The 20,785-nt window shown below is 45.2% G+C and overlaps 1 protein-coding gene across 3 annotated transcripts in view; it reads left to right on the top strand.

Annotated features, from left to right (window-relative positions):
• FARS2 (phenylalanyl-tRNA synthetase 2, mitochondrial) overlaps window positions 1-20,785 on the top strand; it is a 619,002-nt gene that overhangs the window by 543,162 nt on the left and 55,055 nt on the right. The window contains exon 7 of one of the 3 annotated variants that reach the window (XM_019419847.2): window positions 17,452-17,700. The exons of the other annotated variants lie outside the window; for them this stretch is intronic. Coding sequence (XP_019275392.1) covers window positions 17,452-17,488 — 37 coding nt within the window. The 3' untranslated portion in view covers window positions 17,489-17,700. Of the gene's footprint in view, window positions 1-17,451; window positions 17,701-20,785 lie in introns of those variants that run through there. 3 annotated transcript variants of the gene reach the window in all.

The following is a 20,785-nucleotide window of genomic DNA, read 5'->3' as shown; positions in this document are numbered from 1 at the left end:
TTTTCAAGATTTAGAACTTCTATTCTTTGAAACACATCATTAAGAAAATGAATAGGCAAACCATAGATTGGGAGAAAATATTTGCAACCTGTATTTCACAAGGATTTATATCCAGAATGCACAAACAGTTCCTACGATTCAATGGTAATTTAAAAACAAAACAAAACAAAACAAAACACCCTTTGAACAGAATGAGTGAATATTTGAACAAACACTTCACAAAAAGATTTATAAATGGCCAATAAGATGAAAAGATGCTCAGCCCTATTAGCCATCAGGAAACACATTTATGAAGTGATCGAGCAGATGGAACTAATCTACAGTGGCAAACGCAGATAGATCAGAGGTTGCTTGGGCCTGGGAAGTGATTGACTGAAAGGGGCACATGGGGCATTTTTAGGTGATGGAAACGTTCCATATTTTGAGAGGAGGGCAGTTACGTGGACAAATGCATTTGTCAAAACTCATCAAACCATACACTTGAAGATCTGTGCCTTTCACTGCATGTAAATTATGTATGTACAGTAACAGAAAAATTGCCAAGCTGCTCTCACAGCCAAATGAATGCTACAACTCCAAAGCAGAGAAAGCTTCTCAGCTGTGTGGAAGCAAGGATTCTGGAAGACATGGGTAGAGAAGTGTCCAGAAGGATGCTGGGGGTGCACCTTGAGGTGCAACCATCTCCAGGAGAGGGGCAACACATGCTGGGGAAACTGGGTGAAGGTGGAGGAGTGAGGGTGCAAGACCACCCCACACAGGACACAGGCGAGAAGTGATGGAGCCCTCAATGCTGTCCTTGGAGCTGGGGTACGTTGGGCGACTGGCTGGCTGACTCAATGGCACAGAGAAGAGAAGGAGGGGCCCCAAGGGTTGCTGATAGAGCCTCTGGTTTAGCCATATAGCTTCTCCCCAAAGTCCTTCTGAGCTAGAGCAGCACGGTGACAGTAGCCATACTCCCCTGCTCCAGCTGGGGCATCAAGCTTACAACAAAGCACGTCCTGTGTCCATCTTCCACCCGGTGGGAAGCACCCAGGCATCACAGTGAAGCCCAGCAGCTGCTGATGGCTTCCGGGATCCACAGAGCAGCTCCCTCCCACCTAGGGGAGGTTCATACTGTGGCCGGATTGAGAAATCAGACTCCCGTGACATTCTCCCTCTTGCTCTCAAGCCACCAGGCCTGACTATAGTCAGCGGTACTCCTTCCCTGGGTCAGAAGCTGGGAGGACCTGAAGGCTTGACCAAGGGGTCAAGATGCATGCTTTAGATAGATGTGAGCGGGGGCCCTGCCACTGACTGGCTGGGTGAACTTGAGGAGTTCCTGAGCCTCCTGACTCAGTTTCCCCATTTTACAAACGGGGGCACTAATCATACTCATTGTGATGGAGGTTAGGTGAGCTAAACCATGGGAAGCTTTTAGCACAATGAGCTGTTACAAGTGTAGCAGTATTTTTCTGAAGCCCATGCTGAGAAAATGTTCTGGAACTGGTTGTGGGGGATGGATGCTCAACCATGTGAATGTATTAAAGTCCACGGAATTGTATGATTTGAAAGAGTGAATTTCAAGGTATGTGAATTATAATCCCAATAAAACTGATATTTTGGGGGTGCCTGGGTGGCTCAGTCAGTTAAGCGTCCCACTCTTGATTTCAGCTCAGGTCATGATCTCACAGTTTGTGAGTTCGAGCCCTACATCAGGTTCTCTGCTATCAGCTCAGAGCCCCCTTTGGATCCTCTGTCTCCCTCTCTCTCTGACCCTCACCTGCTCCCCCCCCCTCAAAAATAAATAAGCATTAAAAAAATAATAATAATAAATAAAACTTATTTTTAAAGCATTAAGAATATTGACATTTAATAGTAATAAAATGTTATAAATATATATTTATCATATGACCCAGCAATTCCATTCCTAAAGTATTTCCCAAGAGAGATTTTAAAAAAGGATCTTCCTGAATTAGGACTGATGTGGATGTGATGTGCCTTCTCTGAAACTGGCAGCCAAGTCTGTCTTCCACTCCTTCCCTGGGATCTGGCCGCACCGAGGATTCAGCCAGCAGCTCCCACACAAGACTTGGAGCATATTCGACCACACACTTACCAGGGATGCTGTTTTCTGGTGATTAAAATGGAGTGTTCTACTTTCTGCCTTCTAGCACATGGACCTGGCAGCCTTCTACCCCTCCCCAGGGCTGGAGGGGAGGGCACTTGACCTCAGAATGGCTCAGTGGGACAGCTACTTACTGTGTGATATGGGGTTCCTGAAGTGTGAGCGTCACCCAAGAGCTTATTAGGAATGCAGAGTCCCAGGCCCCTCCCCAGAATGCAATCAGAATCTGCATTTAATAAGATCCCTGATGATTGGCGTGCACTAGATCTAAAGAAGCTTTGGGCTAGAGCAATGAGCACCTTCCAGAGCATAGAGGATTGAATTGCTCATCATTAAGGCTTAACCGGGCTGCAGAGAGAATGAGGAAGAAAATTCCACCCCTCAGATCCTTGTCCCCTGTTAGGAGCTGAACTGCATCTACCCAAAAAAGAGCTGTGGAAGTCCTAACCCCCACTTACTGCAGTGTGATCTTATTTGGAGACAGGGTCTTTGACAATGTAATTCGTTAAGATGAGATCACCCTGGAGTGAGCCCTGGTTCAGAAGGCCCAGTGTCCCTGAAGGAAGACGGCCACATGAGGACAGAGATGCACACAGAGGGAACGCCATGTGACATGTGATGATACAGGCAGAGATTGGAGTTATGTAGCTCCAAGCCAAGAATCACCAAAGATCGCCAATAAACCACCAGTCACCAGGAAGAGGCAAGAGAGGATTCCAGAGGCAACAGAGTCCTGCCGACACCTTGAATTTGGACTTCTGGTCTCTGGAACTGTGACAGAGTGAACTTCTGGTGTTTAAGCTCCCCTAAGTGGCACGTACTTAGGGCAACCCTAAGAAACTAATATAAGCCCCAAGCCAGAGGGACCGGCCCTCCTTCTCATTAGGACTCTGAAAAGAGGGTCACCTCACAGTTGCCCCTCCTCGCGGAATCTGCCTGGGAGTGAGCTGGGAAGCTGGAGCTGTGGTGTGTTTAGGTGGAGAGAGGCCTTCAAGTCTCACTTTCCCAAGAGACACTGGGTTTCTCTGGCCTTGAAGGAGCATCTCATGGGCCCCTTCAGGGAAACACTGAGAGGATAGCTGACTTGAGGGCCAGTAGGTGGGCCTCAGGGACCAGAACCCATGGGGGTGCTCCAGCCAGATAGCCCTGAAATGAGCCAGAGAAGGAGGGCCTGTTCACACAGAGAGTGCCAAGGCCGCGGGTGCTACCAGGCAGTGACCTTGGTGCCCGAGGCTGTCAGGGTGTGAGAGACAGAGGGGCCGTGGACTGCCTGTGACAAGAGGAAGAGCGAGTCTCCAATGCTTTTCACACACTAGGTGAGTCTTCTGGATCCTCCAGGAGTCCGCCCTGCACTGGGAAGGGAGTGACAAGAATCTGAGAATCTGCCTCCTGCTCCAGCCCCTGGTGGCAGGTAGTTGGGTGTGGCTCTGGGAGGGCGCTTTCACTGTGGCCCCAGCCAGTGCCAGTGACCACTTACTCCCCCAGGTCTGCCTAGGCACAGGGTGTTCTGTTTCAGAGGCATTCAAGGCATCACATGTAATATCTTTAATCCTAGTTCCATTTGCTCCTCCCTGCAAACCATTCCTTTCAGGCAGCTGGACAGAACTCCGTCCCCACTTTCCTCCACCCCTGCTTCTCTTCCTTCTTTTTCTTTGTCTCCTCCCTCCCTCCTCTCCTCTTCCTTCCTCCCCAATCCCCTTGCCGCCCCCCCCCCCCCCAAGCTCAGCCCTCCTAGAGAACGCAGCTCTGGCCTGGATTAACTTAGCTCTGGATGATGGGAATGCAGCCTCAGCTCCGGCCAGATGGAAGGACACTGGCCTGCTCACCTGCTCACCCCCTTTGATGAGGGAAACAGCACCTGGCAAATTGCCACTCCCTGGTGAGGGCAGCCACTAATTCTCCTGTCACTGCCCATTAATCACCTCATGTCCAGGCTGGGCACAGGCAGCAAAGCCTCTTAATAGCACGGGGAGAAACAGCTCATTGAGCTTCTCCATCCCTGTCTGGACGAGCCACCCCCCAGAACCCAGAGGAGGGGATGCTAAGCAGTGTTGGCCTCCCTGCATCACGCCTCGGGGCTGGCTGGCTCAGATGCAGTTACGCTGTGCTATTCCAGTCAGGGCCCAGGCCCCAGGTTACCTGTGTTTGCTGGGCCAGCCCCCCCACCGCCAGAAGGCTCTGAATGGTGTTTGCCAGTGACTCCACTTGGGACGGGCTAGTCTAATTCCTGGAGTTTAATGCTGTGGGGGGGCCTCAGGGCTTGAAAAATACTGCTTAATAGGGTCACTTAAAGCTCATTCTCAAGATAATGAAGATAACACAGACAGTTCACCAAGGTGGTTAGGAGCTTGGGCTTTGGAATCAGGCAGATGCAAGTTGAAATGTGGGATCCTTGAGCACAATGCCTCTTACTTAGCCTCACAGACCCACAGCTGTAGGATGAGATGTGAAATTGTCATAAGGATTAAGTGACACATTGCATGGAAAAGCAGCTAGCATTGGAGCTGGTAAGCAGGCACAGAAAGAAAAAGAAGAAAAAAAGGAAGAAAGAAAGAAAGAAAGAAAGAGAAAAAGAAAGAAAAAAGAAAGAAAGAAGAAAGAAAGAAAGAAAGAAAGAAAGAAAGAAAGAAAGAAAAAGAAAGGAAATCTGGGTGTAGTTTCAGAGAGGACCACAATCCCAACTGAAGGGATTGTGAGGTCTGGGAAGTTTCTGGGGGAAAAAATATGGCACTTGGAGGTATCCAGGAAAATCTAGATCCAAAGAACCCTTAGTGATCATTTGTCCAGTAGCCCCATTTTAGAGATGAATTGCTGAGACCCAGAGAAGTAAAATGACTTGCTGTATTATATGGATGATTTCAACTATCAGATATCAGAATACCCAATCTAGACTGGCTTACACAATTATCTCAGAGAACGAGAAGCCTGCAGGAGACAGCTGATTCAGTGCTCTGATGCTGTCACTGAGACCTCAAGCTCTTCTCATCTTTGTGCTCTACCAACTGCAGCATGTGGACCATGTCTTCCCCTCATGGTTGCAATATGGCTGCAAGCGCATCAACAAACATGTCTCCATACAACCTCCAAAAGCAAGAATGAAGATGGCAAAGCATCTTAGTTTCTCTTCACAAATTTATTTTTATCATAGAGAAAGTATTTCTTAGCCTTCCTTCAAACCTCATCAGCCAGGATTAGTTCACATGCCCACACTCCAGCATCTCAAGGCAAGTGGAAAGGAAGTATCTAGCATTTCCAGCCTCTGTTGTAGGAAAAAGGCTCTGCCAGAAAAAATAAGTGGAGTGGGGAATGTTATTTTATAGGAAGCCAACAGTGTCTCACAGACTGGCCCAATGTCATGCAGCTACTTGGCAGTCAGAAACTACAGGGACTAGTTAAGCTGAAACTTGGGAGTCCAAACTGAACAGAGTGTGTAGAGGCTAGTCCAGGCAGGATGAGGCTGTGGAGAGCAGCCTGGGTGTGCTAGATACTGAAGCCACTCGACAACTCCACTTCCCACAGGGCTCACCCCTCATGACCTTTCTGCCGGTGTGTTTGGTGTTTTTTTTTTTTTTTAATTTTTTTTTAACCTTTATTTACTTTCTTGGCACAGACAACGGATGGGAGAGAGTCAGACAGAGCGGCAGGCACGGAATCCGAAACAGGCTCCGATCAATGGGCACGGAGCCTGACGTGGGGCTCGAACTCGCAGGTCGCGAGACTTCGACCTGAGATGCAGTCAGACGCTTAACCAACTGAGCCACCCAGGCGCCCCTCTGCCGGGGTGTTTGTCAGTGAGGGTGGCCAACATCCCTTTGTGGATTAATCAGTCAAGGACGTCAGTATTCATGACATGAAAGATGGCCCTCCAGAGCTGACGCTTTATGAAGTGTGTTTACTCACAGCCCATGCCTTTTCTTCTAGCGCTTTTAAGCTCTTTACAAATGTTCATTTATTTATGTCCATAACTCATGGTGAGGTAGATGGCAAATATTCTTTCCAGTGATGAGAGCATTCAGTATGGAGACAAAGTGGAAGAACTTGTTCAAAACCACAGAGAAACCAGTGTTCTGATTCACAGGGGCTTACCGTATTTGTTGTCAGGGACTGCATATCACCAGAAATCAAAATGCTAAACCCTTGGTCACTTTCTGAGGTTTAATGTCCAGATTGCAATTGTGGTTGATCCAAAGGCTTGGAGGTGGGAAGCAGCTGGGCCCAGGTGGGGGGCTTCATGTGGCTTTTGGTGGCAGGGCCCCGGGTTTTTTTAAAAATATATTTTATTGTCAAATTGGCTTCCATAAACACCCAATGCTCATCCCAACAAGTGCCCTCCTCAATGCCCATCACCCACTTTCCCCTCTTCCCCACCCCCAATCAACCCTCAGTTTGTTCTCAGTTTTTAAGAGTCTCTTATGGTTTGCCTCCCTCCCTCTCTGTTTGTAACTTTTTTCCCCCTTCCCTGCCCCCATGGACTTCTGTTAAGTTTCTCAAGATCCACATATGAGTGAAAACATATGGTATCTGTCTTTCTCTGACCGACTTATTTCACTTAGCATAATACCCTCCAGTTCCATCCACGTTGCTTGCAAATGGCCAGAGTTCATTCTTTCTCATTGCCAAGTAGTATTTCATTGTATATATAAACTACATCTTCTTTATCCATTAATCTGTTGATGGACATTTAGGCTCTCTCCATAATTTGGCTATTATTGAAAGTGCTGCTATAAACATTGGGGTACATGTGCCCCTATGCATCAGCACTCCTGTATCCCTTGGGTAGATTCCTAGCAGTGCGATTGCTGGGTCATAGGGTAGATATATTTTTAATTTTTTGAGGAACTTCCACACTGTTTTCCAGAGTGGCTGCACCAGTTTGCATTCCCACCAACAGTGCAAGAGGGTTCCCGTTTCTCCACATCCTCGCCAGCATCTATAGTCTCCTGATTTGTTCATTTTAGCCACTCTGACTGGCATGAGGTGGTATCTGAGTGTGGTTTTGATTTGTATTTCCCTGATGAGGAGTGATGTTGAGCATCTTCTCATGTGTCTGTTGACCATCCGGATGTCTTCTTTAGAGAAGTGTCTATTCATGTTTTCTGCCCATTTCATCACTGGATTATTTGTTTTTCAGGTGTGGAGTTTGATGAGTTTTTTATAGCTTTTGGGTACTAGCCCTTTGTTATGTCATTTGCAAATATCTTCTCCCATTCCATAGGTTGCCTTTTAGTTTTGTTGATTGTTTCCTTTGCAGTGCAGAAGCTTTTTATCTTGATGAGGTCCCAATAGTTTATTTCTGGTTTTAATTTCCTTGCCTTTGGAGGGCCGCGGTTTTAAGAAGGATGGTGAGAGATGCACTGGAGAGCTCTGGTGACATGACTGCAGGCTAAGAGCAAGAGAACACATCCATGACCTGGGAAGATGGCCAGGGAAGCAGGTGGGGCATGGCCACAAGGAGCCAGGCAGTGATTCCTGTGGGACACAGCAGAGGGGTGGAGAGGGTTGACATAGAAGGGAGATGGGAAAGAGAGATAAAGTCCCTGGGCTGAGAACAGTGGGGAGGATACTACAGGAGAGGGGTCTGGAGAGAGACGGTGGTGTCCTTTGCCTGCAGGTTTTCTCTGCTGGATCTATTGTCTATGACCACACTGAGATCCTGGGGGAAGCTGAGCTCCATGTCTGGCTTCTTTGGGAGGCCAGACCATGCTGTGGCACCTAGAAGAAATGAACTCTCTCACTCTTCATTGCCTCATTCCTTGTCAAGGTCAGAACCACGGTAGCACAGCAAGCCTCTCCTTACGGTAGAGAGTCGGAAACTGAAGTCTTCATAGATTCCGTCACTTCCATGAGGCCTGACTATTGGTGGTACAACGGAGGCCAAATCCAGAGCTACAGGCCTAGCCTCAGATGTCTTCCTACCAGGCCAATGCTTTCACCATTTTTTTTTTTTTTACTACCAAGAAACTCATTTGTGACTTTTTTCCCCCCAGGACCCCATGTTTTAAGAAATTTTTATCTACCAAACAACTGCATTTATCAAGTAATAATTTATTCATTTTCCCATTTTTAAAGTAATCAAAAATATGCATAACTGCCAGCCAGAGTCTGCTGATCAGCAGGAGATAACCCTTATTACCACCCTACGTTGATTTAATTCCTTCCAAAAGCAAAGAAACTTGACATTTTAGCCTGAATAGCCTCATTGTGGGAATGTGGAGTTTTCCATTAAGCTTTGTGAAATATTCAGAACAGCTCCTAGACTCCTGCCACTAAATCATGGAGACCCTGACCTCCAGGGACCCCCCCTAGTGGGAACCACTGCACCATATCATGCAGGAAGTAAGACACAAAGGGAATCTCATTGTCCCAGAGTCTTGCCACTACACTGTTACAGGGTTTGTGGCCTGGATCAAGCACCTACCAGCCAGGAGCCTGGACAGATGACTCAATCTCCCTGAGCCTCAGTTTTCCCATCAGTGAGATGGGAATGAGGCATTAGTCAGAGTTCTTAGTCACAAGCAGCAGAAAAAAAACCCATGTTCATATCAAGGAGGGGAAAAAAAGGGTATTAAAAAGATGCTGAGGGAAAAAGTGGGACTGCTCCCCTGTAAGTTAAAACCATATGACCCAGCAATTCCATTCCCAGGTATAAACTCCAAAGAACTGAACACAGGTGTTCAAACACTTCTACATGACTATTCACAACAGCTCTACTCACAACAGCCAAAAATTAGAAACAATCTAAATGTCTATCCGTGGATGAATGAATAAACAAACATACAACAGAATATTATTCAGCCATAAAAAGGAATGAAGTTCTGATAACACGCTACAACATGGGTGAACCCTGAAAGCATTGTGTTTATTGACAGAAGCCAGACATGAAAGATCACATAACAATTCCATTCATGTGAAGTATCCAATGGGCAGATCCATAGGGACAGAATTCAGATTAGCGGTTGCCAGGGGCTGGGGTGTGGACAGGTGAGGAGTGGAAAGAAATTGCTTAATGGGTATAGGGTTTCCATCAGAGGCGATAAAGAAATTCTAGAACTAGATGGTGGTGATGGTTGTATAACACCGAGAAAGAGATTGATGCCACTACAATTGAAAATGGTTTTGGGGCGCCTGGGTGGCTTAGTCGGTTGAGCGTCCGACTTCGGTTCAGGTCACGATCTCACGGTTCGTGAGTTTGAGCCCCTCATCGGGCTCTGGGCTGATGGCTCAGAGCCTGGAGCCTGCTTCCGATTCTGTGTCTCCCTCTCTCTCTGCCCCTCCCCCGTTCATGCTCTGTCTCTCTCTGTCCCAAAAATAAATAAACGTTAAAAAAAAAAAACTAAAAAAAAAAAAAAAGAAAATGGTTTTGGGTGATTGGGTGGCTCAGCTGGTTAAGCGTCTGACTCTTGATTTTGGTTCAGGTAATGACCTCACGTTTGTGAGATCCTCGCTGGGCATGGGGTCTGCTTAAGATTCTCTCTCCCTCTGCTCTTACTCTGCTTATGAACTCTCTTTCTTTTTCTCAAAAAAAAAATGGTTTTGATAGTAAACTTTGTATTGTGTGTATTTTACCACAATAAAAAAAGAGTACATACAGAGGTGTGACAGGGGTGGGGGGAGGTGCTGGGTGAAAGGCAAAGAGTGTGGGAGCCACACCTCTAACCTCACTGTGAGGACGCCACCACCACACAGACATTGCCCTTTTGCCCAGGGTCTCTGTCTCCTGCAGCCACTCTGGCCTCGGGTCCCTGAGACTCCAGGCTGGTGCATCTGACTGGGGGACTGGGTCACAGTCCCCATGACACTGCAAGGAAGACTGAGGTAGACAGGTTCTGGCATCCTCACATTCTCTTGTGGGACGAGTCAGCCCACATAGACACAACAGGGGGAACTTCTCCCAGACATGGGAAAGCAGTGAAAGGTGGTTCAGAAGGACAAGTGCACAGAGCTCTTGTCTACTTCAGAGGCAACAGAGCTTATAGAGCCTGGCGTGTGGGGAATGCGCCAGAAATGCTGGCCCTCCTTTCTTCCCTCCTGTGAGATACGGGCTAAAGCAACCTTTCCCTTCCCTCTTCATCCTTCTCTGAATACTCTCTCACACCCCACCACCCACAAATTCATTATTCAGACACAATTGTTCTTCACCTTTCCTATCTAGAGGTTTCTACCCTTTGAACAATATGACAATAGCTGCTGGTCATTTATCTAGTGGACACTAATCCCTGCTGCTGGCTTTCTGTGATTAGCTTTGCAGTTGAACACAGGGGCCTGGCTACTTAAAAGCCAAACAACAGTGAGCTGGTGCCTGGAAGTGGGGCCGGCTGAGGGCAACCAGATGCTGGGAGACAAAACCCTTGCCTGCTGTTTGGGCACAGTCCCAACCTTGCCGATTCCCCGCTCAAGTAGGGAAGAAACAACACATGTGATGGAAAGGCTTGCCTCAGATGTCTAATACAGACTTTTCAAGAGGGAAATGGAAGCAAAAGAGATGGATAGGATCAGAATTAGGTTTTTAAATGTTTTTCTATTGATATAATTTTAAACTTCCATAAAAGTTGCAAAAATAGTACAAGGAACTCCTGTATACCTTTCCTCAGATTTACTACTTGTTCCCATGGATCCCATTGGCTTTATCCTCCTCTCTCCCCCATACGGTTCCGTCTTGCTATAAATATCCAGCAGATATTTCTCAAGAACAGGGACCATCTTTTGTATAACCACAGCCTAATTGTACAAATCTGGAAATTCCACATGGATAAATATTATTGCCTAATCTGTCCATATTCAAAATTCATCAATTGTGCCAATAAGGTCCATTGAAGCTATTTGGGGATTTTCAAAATGTTGGTTTCTAGATTAATTCCACTGTAGTTGGAAGAACATGCTCCCCAAGAGCTCAACTTTTGACACCTCCTAAGTCTTCTTTTTTAAAAACTTTAATTACAGTATAGTTAACATACAATGTATACTGAGTTTAGGTGTATAATATATTGATTCAACAATTCTGTACATCACTCAGTGCTCATCATGGGAAATGTATTCTTTTTTTTTTTTTTCCTTCTCCCCCACCCCGGGAAATGTACTCTTAATCCCCTTAACCTATTTCATCCAGTTTGTTTTCTACAGTTAAGAGTCTATTTTTTTGGTTTGTCTCTTTTTTTTCTTTGTTAGTTTGTTTTATTTCTTAAATTCCACCTTTATGTGAAATCATACAGTATTTGTCTTTCTCTAATTGACTTAGCATTATACCCTCTATCCATGTCATTGCAAATGGCAAGATTTCATTCTTTTTATGGCTAATATTCCATTGTGTATATATTTCTCTGTGTGTGTGTGTGTGTGTGTGTGTGTGTGTATCATATACCACACTTCTTCATCCATTCATCTATTGATAGACACTTGGGCTGTTTCCATAATTTGGCTGTGGTAAAAATAATGCTGCAATAAACATGGGGGTGCATATAACTTTTCAGATTAGTATTTTCACAGTCTTTGGGGAGGTACCCAGTAGTGGAATTACCGGATGATACGGTAGTTCTATTTTTAATTTTTTGAGGAACCTCCATACTGTTTTCCACATTGGCTGCACCATCCTGTCTTCTCCTTTATGCCCGCCCTTCCCTACCCCCACCCTATACTCCACGCCTCCTCCTCCCAGGTTCTCTGGATTCTTTTCCATGCAAGCTCAGTTCAGAGGACAGCCATGGACCTGGGGGCAGTTTATATGCAGATGTCAGGGTTCCCCTCACTGGCTTCCTCATATCTGGCATTTCTCCCTTTGTTTTCTAGCAGCTCAGGCAGCCCTTCTCCCTGCTCTGAGGGAGTAGGCAATAAGACTGGGTTTTCTGCCTCGGCTCCAGCTATTCTTCCTGCCAACCAGGGAGTGTCCTGCTGAGAGCCAGACAAATGCCCATTCTACCCAGAGGCAGTGCCCTTCCAGTTTCTGCCTGTTTCTATCCACTCTCCAGCATGTTCACATAGTTGGGTTTTTTTTAAATCTTTCCAGAGTTTATACATAAGTACACACACACACACACACACGCACGCACTGTTAGTAATACATCTCGTTTATGCCATTCCATATGTATACTATCACTCTGAATGGGACAAACTTGACCCCAACATGATGACTTCCAATGTCAGTGGGGCTTCATCTGATTTACTTATTTACTTACCTGATGAAATGATTTTAATCTTTCCTTAACATTAGATGAAGAACTCATTTTGGGACTTAATGTAAATAACGAAAGAATTCAGTGAGGCAAAAGTAAACACATATGAAATAAACTGGATGTCGTATGCTTAAACCTACAAAGACATGGGCCAGTAATTCACTTACATCTAAGTGTGCAAAGGAGGAGACACTGCTGAAACATTTCAGCTTGTATTTCATAAAAACAGTTTTGAAATATTTGACATAGTTAGGTAATCTTCTAGAAGACAGTCCACCTAGTTTGGATGGTATATTAGTTTTCACAGGTGGCTAGGACAGAGTACCATAGACTGGGTGGCTAAAATAAGAGTTCTGGAGGCTGGTTGGTTCCTTCTGAGGCCTCTCTCCCTGGCTTGTACATGGTCGTCTTCTCCCTGTGTCTTCAAACAATCTTCCCTCAGTGTGGGTATGTGTCAGCATTCTGATCCCCTCTTCTTATGAAGACACCAGTCAGATTGGATTAGGGCCCATCCCAATGACCTCATTTTACCTTCATTACCTCTTTAGAGACCCTATCTCCACATATGGTCAGCTGAGGTACTAAAGGTTAGGATTCATATTAATTTGGGGGGGGGGGGGGATACAATTCAGTCCCTGTCAGATAGAAAGTCTCCTGAGCCTCCTACCTTTGGTGTATTGACTCATATTTTACTTCAGAAAGAGTGAAGAGTGGACTTGATCTTAAGAAGAGTGGGATCCAGGCCCTAGAGAGCCAGATACACTCTGGCAATAAACCCATTCAGAGGCCCAGGAGACCCTAGAGTGGGCCCCTCAATCCTTGTGTCGGTGATACTTGTACCCCAAGGAGGAGAGAGATGGGACCAGCACCTGACAGAAGTGGAGGTTGGACTGGAGATCGCCTCAGTACGTACCTCCCTGGACTGACTCGTTCTTAATCTGACTGACATCTACTTTACTCTTTTCTTTTCTAATTAAGAAATATTAGCAATTATGGACACGGTAACTAATCGAATGGCACAAAAAAAACTTACAGTGGAAACACCCCATATTCCATTATTTTAATCACTCACTGACAAATATTTATAACTTGGTTGCCCTCCCTGTCTTCATCACACTTGCTTGGCAAAACCCCTCGCCTGCTCGTCGGCATCTCTCCACCTATTCTGTACACACGCCCAAACAACTTTCTGTTCCTGGAAGAAAAGGCCAACCAGTACAGACAAGCATCACTCGAAATTCATGACCATAGACCTCATGCACCCCTCAGCACTGCCAGATTCTACTACACATTGTCAGTCAGCATTCTTCCCTATCCTACATAGTCATTTCACATAGTCATAGTCATTGTCTCTCCTGAAGCCTCCAACACCCCCTTCCCCCTACATGCACTCGGGACCTAACCTCAATTCCCAATTAACTTGGAACGTGGAAACAACAAGAAGAGAGTATCTTCAAGCTCCCAGTGCCTTGTCTGCCCCCCATGCATGTCAGCACCCATACCCCTGTTAGTTGTGTAGACCAGTTGTGCACACGACTACCCAAGGACTTTGCCTATTCAAAGACCTCACCCAGCCCTTGTCCCCTCTGTCCTGTTATCTGTTGAATAAGCTTGATGTAACCACATTTGAAACTGTTTAACCTGAAAAGAGCAAGGCCATGCTTTGAAGCCATGAGAATTTCTTGAGGATATCTCTCCCCACTTCTGGTGAGGTATGCTAGGGAATCCCAGAGATGAGCAGGGGATCCCAGAGACCAGACATCCATAAAACAACCACTTTCAGCAAAATCTATTGCCTACCTGCAAAGCCTTTTAGTTACAAGCTGGAGAAAAAAAAAGAATTTTTTATGCTTAATTTTATTCCTACTGACCTTTCTCAATGGAAATAAAATATAGAAATTCTTTGCAGTTGGACTGAAGATATATAAAATTCCTCAAATATCACTTTGGATGCATTTCTTTTTTTTAAGAATCATTTTTTAAGTTTATTTATTTAAGAGAGAGAAGTAGGGGTAGGGGCAGAGAGAGAGGGAGGAGAGAATCCTAAGCAGGATCCACACTGTCAGCACCGAGCCCGATGTGGGCCTCGAACTCACTAACTATGAGATCCTGATCTGAGCTGAAACCAAGAGTCAGATGCTCAACTGACTGAGCCATCCAGGTGCTCCACTTTGGATGCATTTCAAGTTCTCAGAACTCATGGTTTACAGTGGACTATGGAACAAGGTCACCTGCCCACAGCCCACACAATGTCAATGTCATGTGACCCCCCCCCTTCCCACTTTGTGACACAGAATATAAGGACATTCAGTCCTACTTTCAGGCTAACATAAAAGATATGTGTTTCTCTGCTACAAACCAGCCTGCATTTGGCTGTGGCAAGGTGGACACACAGGAGCTGTTTGGAGCAGACGAGACCCTGGGACCCATCAGGAAGACTAGGCTCTTGGTTTGTACATGAGTGTCATGTGGAATAGGTGACTAAAGGGGTTCTCTGAAAGTCAATTTCAACCCAAGGTTAAATTAGGTCATTTAACAAATTGTGGTTGAGAGTGAACACAAGCCAGGCATGGTCATAGGTATGTAAAGATGACAGCAAACAAGAATGACATGGCTCTACCCTCACGGCACTTACATTCTAGTGGGAAGGAAACACAAAGACAGATCGGCAGACACGTAAATATATAACAATCAGATGAGGCCAAGAAGGGGGGCTTGGGCTAATCTCATAAGGCTTTGCAGTCAGGTGAGGAGCCTGGTTTACAATCTCACAGAAATGAAAAGCTCTTCGAAGGTCTGAGCAGGAGAGAGCCATGATCTCATTTATCCTATAAGAAGTTTGCTTTTGCTGCCTTGTATAGAATGGATTTCAGGGAGCCAAACTAGAATTGGGAGACCAGCTAGAGGTTTCAGGTGTATAGGCTGGAGATCATAGTACCTGGGACTAGGGTAGGGAGAGAGGGAGAGAGAGAGAGGGAGAGAGAAGGGATTCAAGATGGATTGCTTGGATGCAAAGAACAGGGGGAGGGGTGGCATCAGGGATGGCCCCTGGGTTTCATGGCTCAAGCAGCTGGGTGGCTGGTAGAGAAAACCGGAAGTATACATGTTTGGGGAGTATTGGAGGTGTCCAAGAGAAACTGTACCGGACAGACTTAAACAAGCAGGGGAACTTTATTCAAGACTATTGCAATGGTGGAGAGGGGTTAAATTCAACTCCAATACAATAGGGTAACTGGTGATTTACATCTGATAAACAGGGCAAGGGGGTCAGTTTGTAGAAAATTATTAAGAGGAACTTGATTAGGTGTCAAGGGTAGGAGGATTCTTGCTGAATGAGTTGGAAAACTTCTTGCTATTCTGGGCTCACAAACCAAGGGCAACCAGCCAAGGCCAAGGAAGTTGAGAAGAAAGTTCAGAGAAGCCTAACTACAATTTGGTAAAGGAGGGGATCCTTGTCAGTGGGAAGGACTAAGTGTTCTGTTTGACCTGTGTCAAGTTTAAGATGTCCAAGAAGAGATGTCAGGTGTGTAGCCCAGTAGGTAAATCTAGAGGTCACAGCAGAGGTCTAGGCTGGTTATGGAAATTCCATCACCATAAAGCCACAACCCTCACTGAGCTCTCAGATCTGTGATGTAGAGTCTGATAGGCCAATCCCAGCTGGCACTTCTAAACCCTGCATGGGATAGTTAAGCACTGAACAGGTCTTAGTGTCCCCACTCCAGAGGGAACAGGACCCAGTTATTCTCCTCCCTTGCACTCAGGGTCCTTATCACTTGAAGACAGGGGAAGGCTTAATGAGGACTTGCCCCTCATAAAGAAAAAAAGAAAGAAAACATTCATGCTCCCCAGTGTTGACTGAAAATATTTCTATTGTAATAACACTTAAATATGTATAACATAAAACTAAATAGAAATGCTTTATGCTTATAGCACAAATATGCTTATAGCATATTATATAGTGATCAACGCAGAGTAAACTGAAGAAGTGAAAACAGGGTCCTCTCTCTCTCCTCCCACAATTGACCCCAGTTTGAGGAACACTAGGGAAATGAATTCTAACATCCCTTCTGTCTTAACATGCAATGGTTTTTGGAGCCTGCAGTTGAGGAAACAGGGGCCATCACTGATGTGACAATAGAGGTCCAAAGGTAGCATGAGAGACAGTGTTAAATAAAATGAATAGATAAGAAAAATAAGCATTTTGCCTAAAAAAAAACAGAAACAAAACAGGAATAAGGAGAATAACAGATTTATTGCTCAGGTGAAAAGAGATCTTCTTGCAAATTTGAAAAAGTTCAGCTTTTAATCTTTCTTGACTTACTTGGCCCCATACCTAACAGGTTTAGTTTAAAAAAAAAAAAAAACTGGTGAGAGGCCTTTTAAAATAACTATGATACTGGTTTATATTTGGAGAAGTTAAGAATGCTATTCATTTTATTAATTACGAAAGCGAGGGAAAATCATGCCTGAAGTCACCCATCTAAAACAACAACAAATACTCTTGTGCATTCTTTTCTAGTCCTTTGTCCTGTGCATATATCTATATCTATATCTATATCTATATCTATATCTATAGATATAACCAACTAATGTATAATGTTGTAGTCTTTTCAAGTTTAGGATTGTGAGATGTATTTTATCCTGTTGCCACATAGTTATAATTTGTTGACTGCATAATTGCATATTTCTCATATATATACTACAAGGTATATAATCCCCCTCCTATTCTGTATATGTAAGTTGCTATCTGTCACTCTTATAAAAAATGCTGCAGTGAACATCTTCAGGCATACAGCCTTTTCCATCTTGTGGATTAGTTCATTTCACTAGATTCTGGGTCAAAGGGTACTATTTTACATCAAAAAATATTTCTGATGATCTAAACAGAGACTTGAGAATAACATAGGGGAAAAAAAGGCAGATTTGCCACCGACACTAATGAGCGAAGTTGAAATCCTGAGGGAGAAGCAGGGGCTGTGTCGCCAGGCAGAGATGGTCCTCTGAACATGGGGGTGTTTGGTGCTCATCTTTCTAAACCTTGCTTGATGCCTCCAGGCAAAGAGGGCAAGAGCTGAGCAGCAAGATCAATTCAGACTCTGTTCCGATCTGCCAGGGGCAGGAGCTACAGACTGCACAGGCGCTAGTTACCAAGGCGACCTCCACATGTCCCCTCTTTTCCAGGTTAACAGTTCTGAATCTGTGCTGGATGGTTGGATAGAATTAGTTCAAAAAAAGAGAGAAAAAAGAAAGTGGCTTTAAAAGACAGTCTGTTAACCCGAAGAACCAGCGCCAAGCACAACGCAGAGAACCTTCTGGTCCGTTCCTTTTTCTGTATGACTTCATGGTTTGATCTTTCCTCTGAGGTGAATTTATTTCCATTTTTCTTTAATAAAATAGAACCACCAGCGTGTTCCATTGCATCTAATTACATTCAGCCTGTGGAGTTTCAAATGTCCCTGCCACACGAACTCACAGGGGTCCCAACAGGAAACACCCTGGAGGCATAATAGTATGATTATCATGGTCATGGAGAAACTGAAGGGTCTCAAACACACATGCCCGATCCCCCGCAAGACCCCACTGCTGCCTGACTCATTACTTGTGGGGATTCTCAGGGCCTGAGAATATGTTGCTCCTGGCTGTTCATGGAAAGCTCTAGAGCCTCTACCACCCTGCTCCTCACTGGATTTTCCACGTCCCCACTGGCTTTTCACAGCCTGAAAAGCCTCGCAGAGCCTGAGAGCTGGATCTCTAGGTGGGTCACTACTGGTCCTTGGGTGTGAGTTTGCAGGATGGGAATTCGGGGCTCTGCTGCTTTCCCCCAGGTGACTTGTCTACATCTTGCAGCCACAAACCAGCCACAGCCTTAGTTATGGCTCTGGACTAATGACACACAGAATGACAGGATTCACCACTTAACAAGGTGTGGCAAGTGTGACTCGTGGCCCACAGCCTGAGTGTGCAAAAATATATATCACGTCACATTTTCTATGGTGCATTCCTAATTCTGAATCTCCACTCAGGCAGCTGAAAAGTGTAACTGGGCTTGTTCCCAGGGCCTCTCCCCTCCCCGGCTTCAGGGTTGAGCAAAATGCTGACTGGCCCAGGGGTGTCTGTCTGGCACCCGGGGGCCTGCACGCCCAGGCTGCTGTGGACAGGACAATGGACAGCATCTGGCTGCTGCTGGTCCTGTGCCATGCCAGGGGCAAAGAAACCCCGTGCGTCTCTCTATGGGCCTATCGGGCTGGACACCCACTGTGGCTCTTCCCTTTCTGGGGTTTATTCTCCTCTCTGAGATGCACGCCTGGCTTTGTCAATAGCAGATGTGCCAAGGGCATTTCTTTTAATCCTGCGTGGTTCTTTCTACCTTGGCATTTCTTCAGGGTGCTCTGAATTCCCTTTCCCCAAGTAATTAGGGTTTCCCACAAAATAATAAAAATCAGAAGGGAGTTCCTCTGGTGGTGGACACTACTGCACGCTCCCCCTACAGCATGAAGCACAATTGTTGCCAATTTGTTTAAAGAGGGGAGAGTAAAAGAGGCAGACCCTGGAAGCCCACTCCCCTCCCCCTCCCCCAGTTTCTCAAAATAGACTCCACTACATTAGCTCCCTTGCAAGTCCCTATGTCCTCAGAAAGAAAACGTACTTATTGAAGTGTTCTGTCATCTCTCAGTGAGATGGGATGTGTCTCTTTTACAGGTTGAGTCCCCCAGCATTAACAACCTCTACCTGCCAAGCAGCACCTGGCCATGTAGGTGACACTTTCTCCAGCTGCCCTGGAGGTGGCGAGGTGAGTGTAGTAGACACCAGGTGGGATTTTGCAGCAAATGGCCTAGAGACTCAGTGAAGGGACAGGAGGAGAGGCAGGTACCCTGGCAATGGACCCAGCTGGGAGGAGAGGGACCTCGATGTGGCAGCTGTCATTTTACTCTGTTCCCAAACTAGAGAATGAACATCAGCCAGGGGCCTGGAGCAGAGTGGAGCATGTCTCTGAGGAGGAGGCGTGCACCGTGGGAGGTGTGGTTGGAACAGTCCCGAAGGAGTTGGTTATACTGTGCTCCCCTCCCCAAATTATACAAGGCTCTTGGAGGATTATCCTGACCCTGGGAACGGCCACCTGGCACCTGCAACCGCAGGCATCTGTGTTAAAGTTTCAAACCAAATCCAGTGATCTATAAAAATAAAAATACATTGTAACCAAGTTGCGTTTCACCTAAGAATCCAAAGATGGTTTCACATTAAAAAATTTTCTTGGATAATGCACCACACTGAAATAGAAGAGAAGGTTTATTCTAGAATGTTCATAGCAGCATTCTTTGAATTCCAAAACAACCAAACCAAACCAAAAAAAAAAAAAAAAAACAAAACAAAACCCAAAACGAGTCATTTACAATGCTCATCAGCAGAACAATGGGTATATCAGTTGTGATATAATTATATAAGGAAGTACTAGGCATTAGTGAAAATGCATGAGCTGGTGTTCTATATATTAACATGCCTGAATATAAAAAAATGTAATGTTGAGTTCAGAAAAGCAAGTGCATAAGAATACAGGTATGGAGATTCATTTACAATAAAGATGACATGAAAAAAACAATACCATGTGGCATGTAGAGATGCATGCATATGTAGTAACAGTGTAAAGAAAAGTGTGGTGATGGGGCGTCTGGGTGGCTCAGTTGGTTGAGTGTCTGACTTCGGCTCAGGTCATGATCTCACGGTTTGTGAGTTCAAGCCCTGCATCAGGCTCTGTGCTGACAGCTCAGAGCCTGGAACCTGCTTCAGATTCTGTGTCTCCCTCTCTCTCTGCTCCTCCCCTGCTCACATGCTGTCTCTCTCTCTCAAAAATAAAGATTAAAAAAAATGAAAAAAAAAAAAAAAAGAAAAGTGTGGTGATTATAAGGTCTGACTTCATGGTAGTATTTTCCTGTTAAAGATTTCACAATATTTTCAGAGTGCCTCGGTGGCTGAATAGATTTCGGCTGAGGGCTTGATCTCATGGTTCATGGGATGGAGCTCTGCACTGGGCTCTGTGTTGGCAGTGCAGAGCCTGCTTGAGATTCTCACTCTCTCCCTTTCTCTCTGCCCCTCCCCTGCTTGAGTTCTCTCTCTCTCTCTCTCTCTCAAAATAAATAAATAAACATTAAAAATTTTCACAATATTTTCACATAAATTTTGAATTAGCCATGCAATGAAAAGCAAAAAGGAAGCATTAAGGGGAGCTCCTATCTGAATTAACTTTTGATCTTAGAAGAATCAGTAGGAGTCTTGGTAGAAAGGAGAATGCCATCAGAGAATTCTTAGGGCTGAACATATACATTAGACTTCAGGGGGAAAGAAAAGCATATAAAAATATGTAAGAATTATATATAAGGATATATAAAAATATGTTAAAAAGAAGGAATACATGAAGAATTACATTGAGAAGATCAAATTTAAACTCTTAATAGTCAAATCCAAGGGGAGTAAAACCCATCCATCCAGCCCACACACAGTCCCTCCCAAGGCCACAGAA

Source organism: Panthera pardus, unplaced genomic scaffold, assembly GCF_024362965.1.
Source record: "Panthera pardus isolate Hobbes unplaced genomic scaffold, ASM2436296v1 HiC_scaffold_17, whole genome shotgun sequence".
Classification (NCBI taxonomy): domain Eukaryota; kingdom Metazoa; phylum Chordata; class Mammalia; order Carnivora; family Felidae; genus Panthera; species Panthera pardus.
This window is presented reverse-complemented; position numbering and strand designations above follow the sequence as displayed.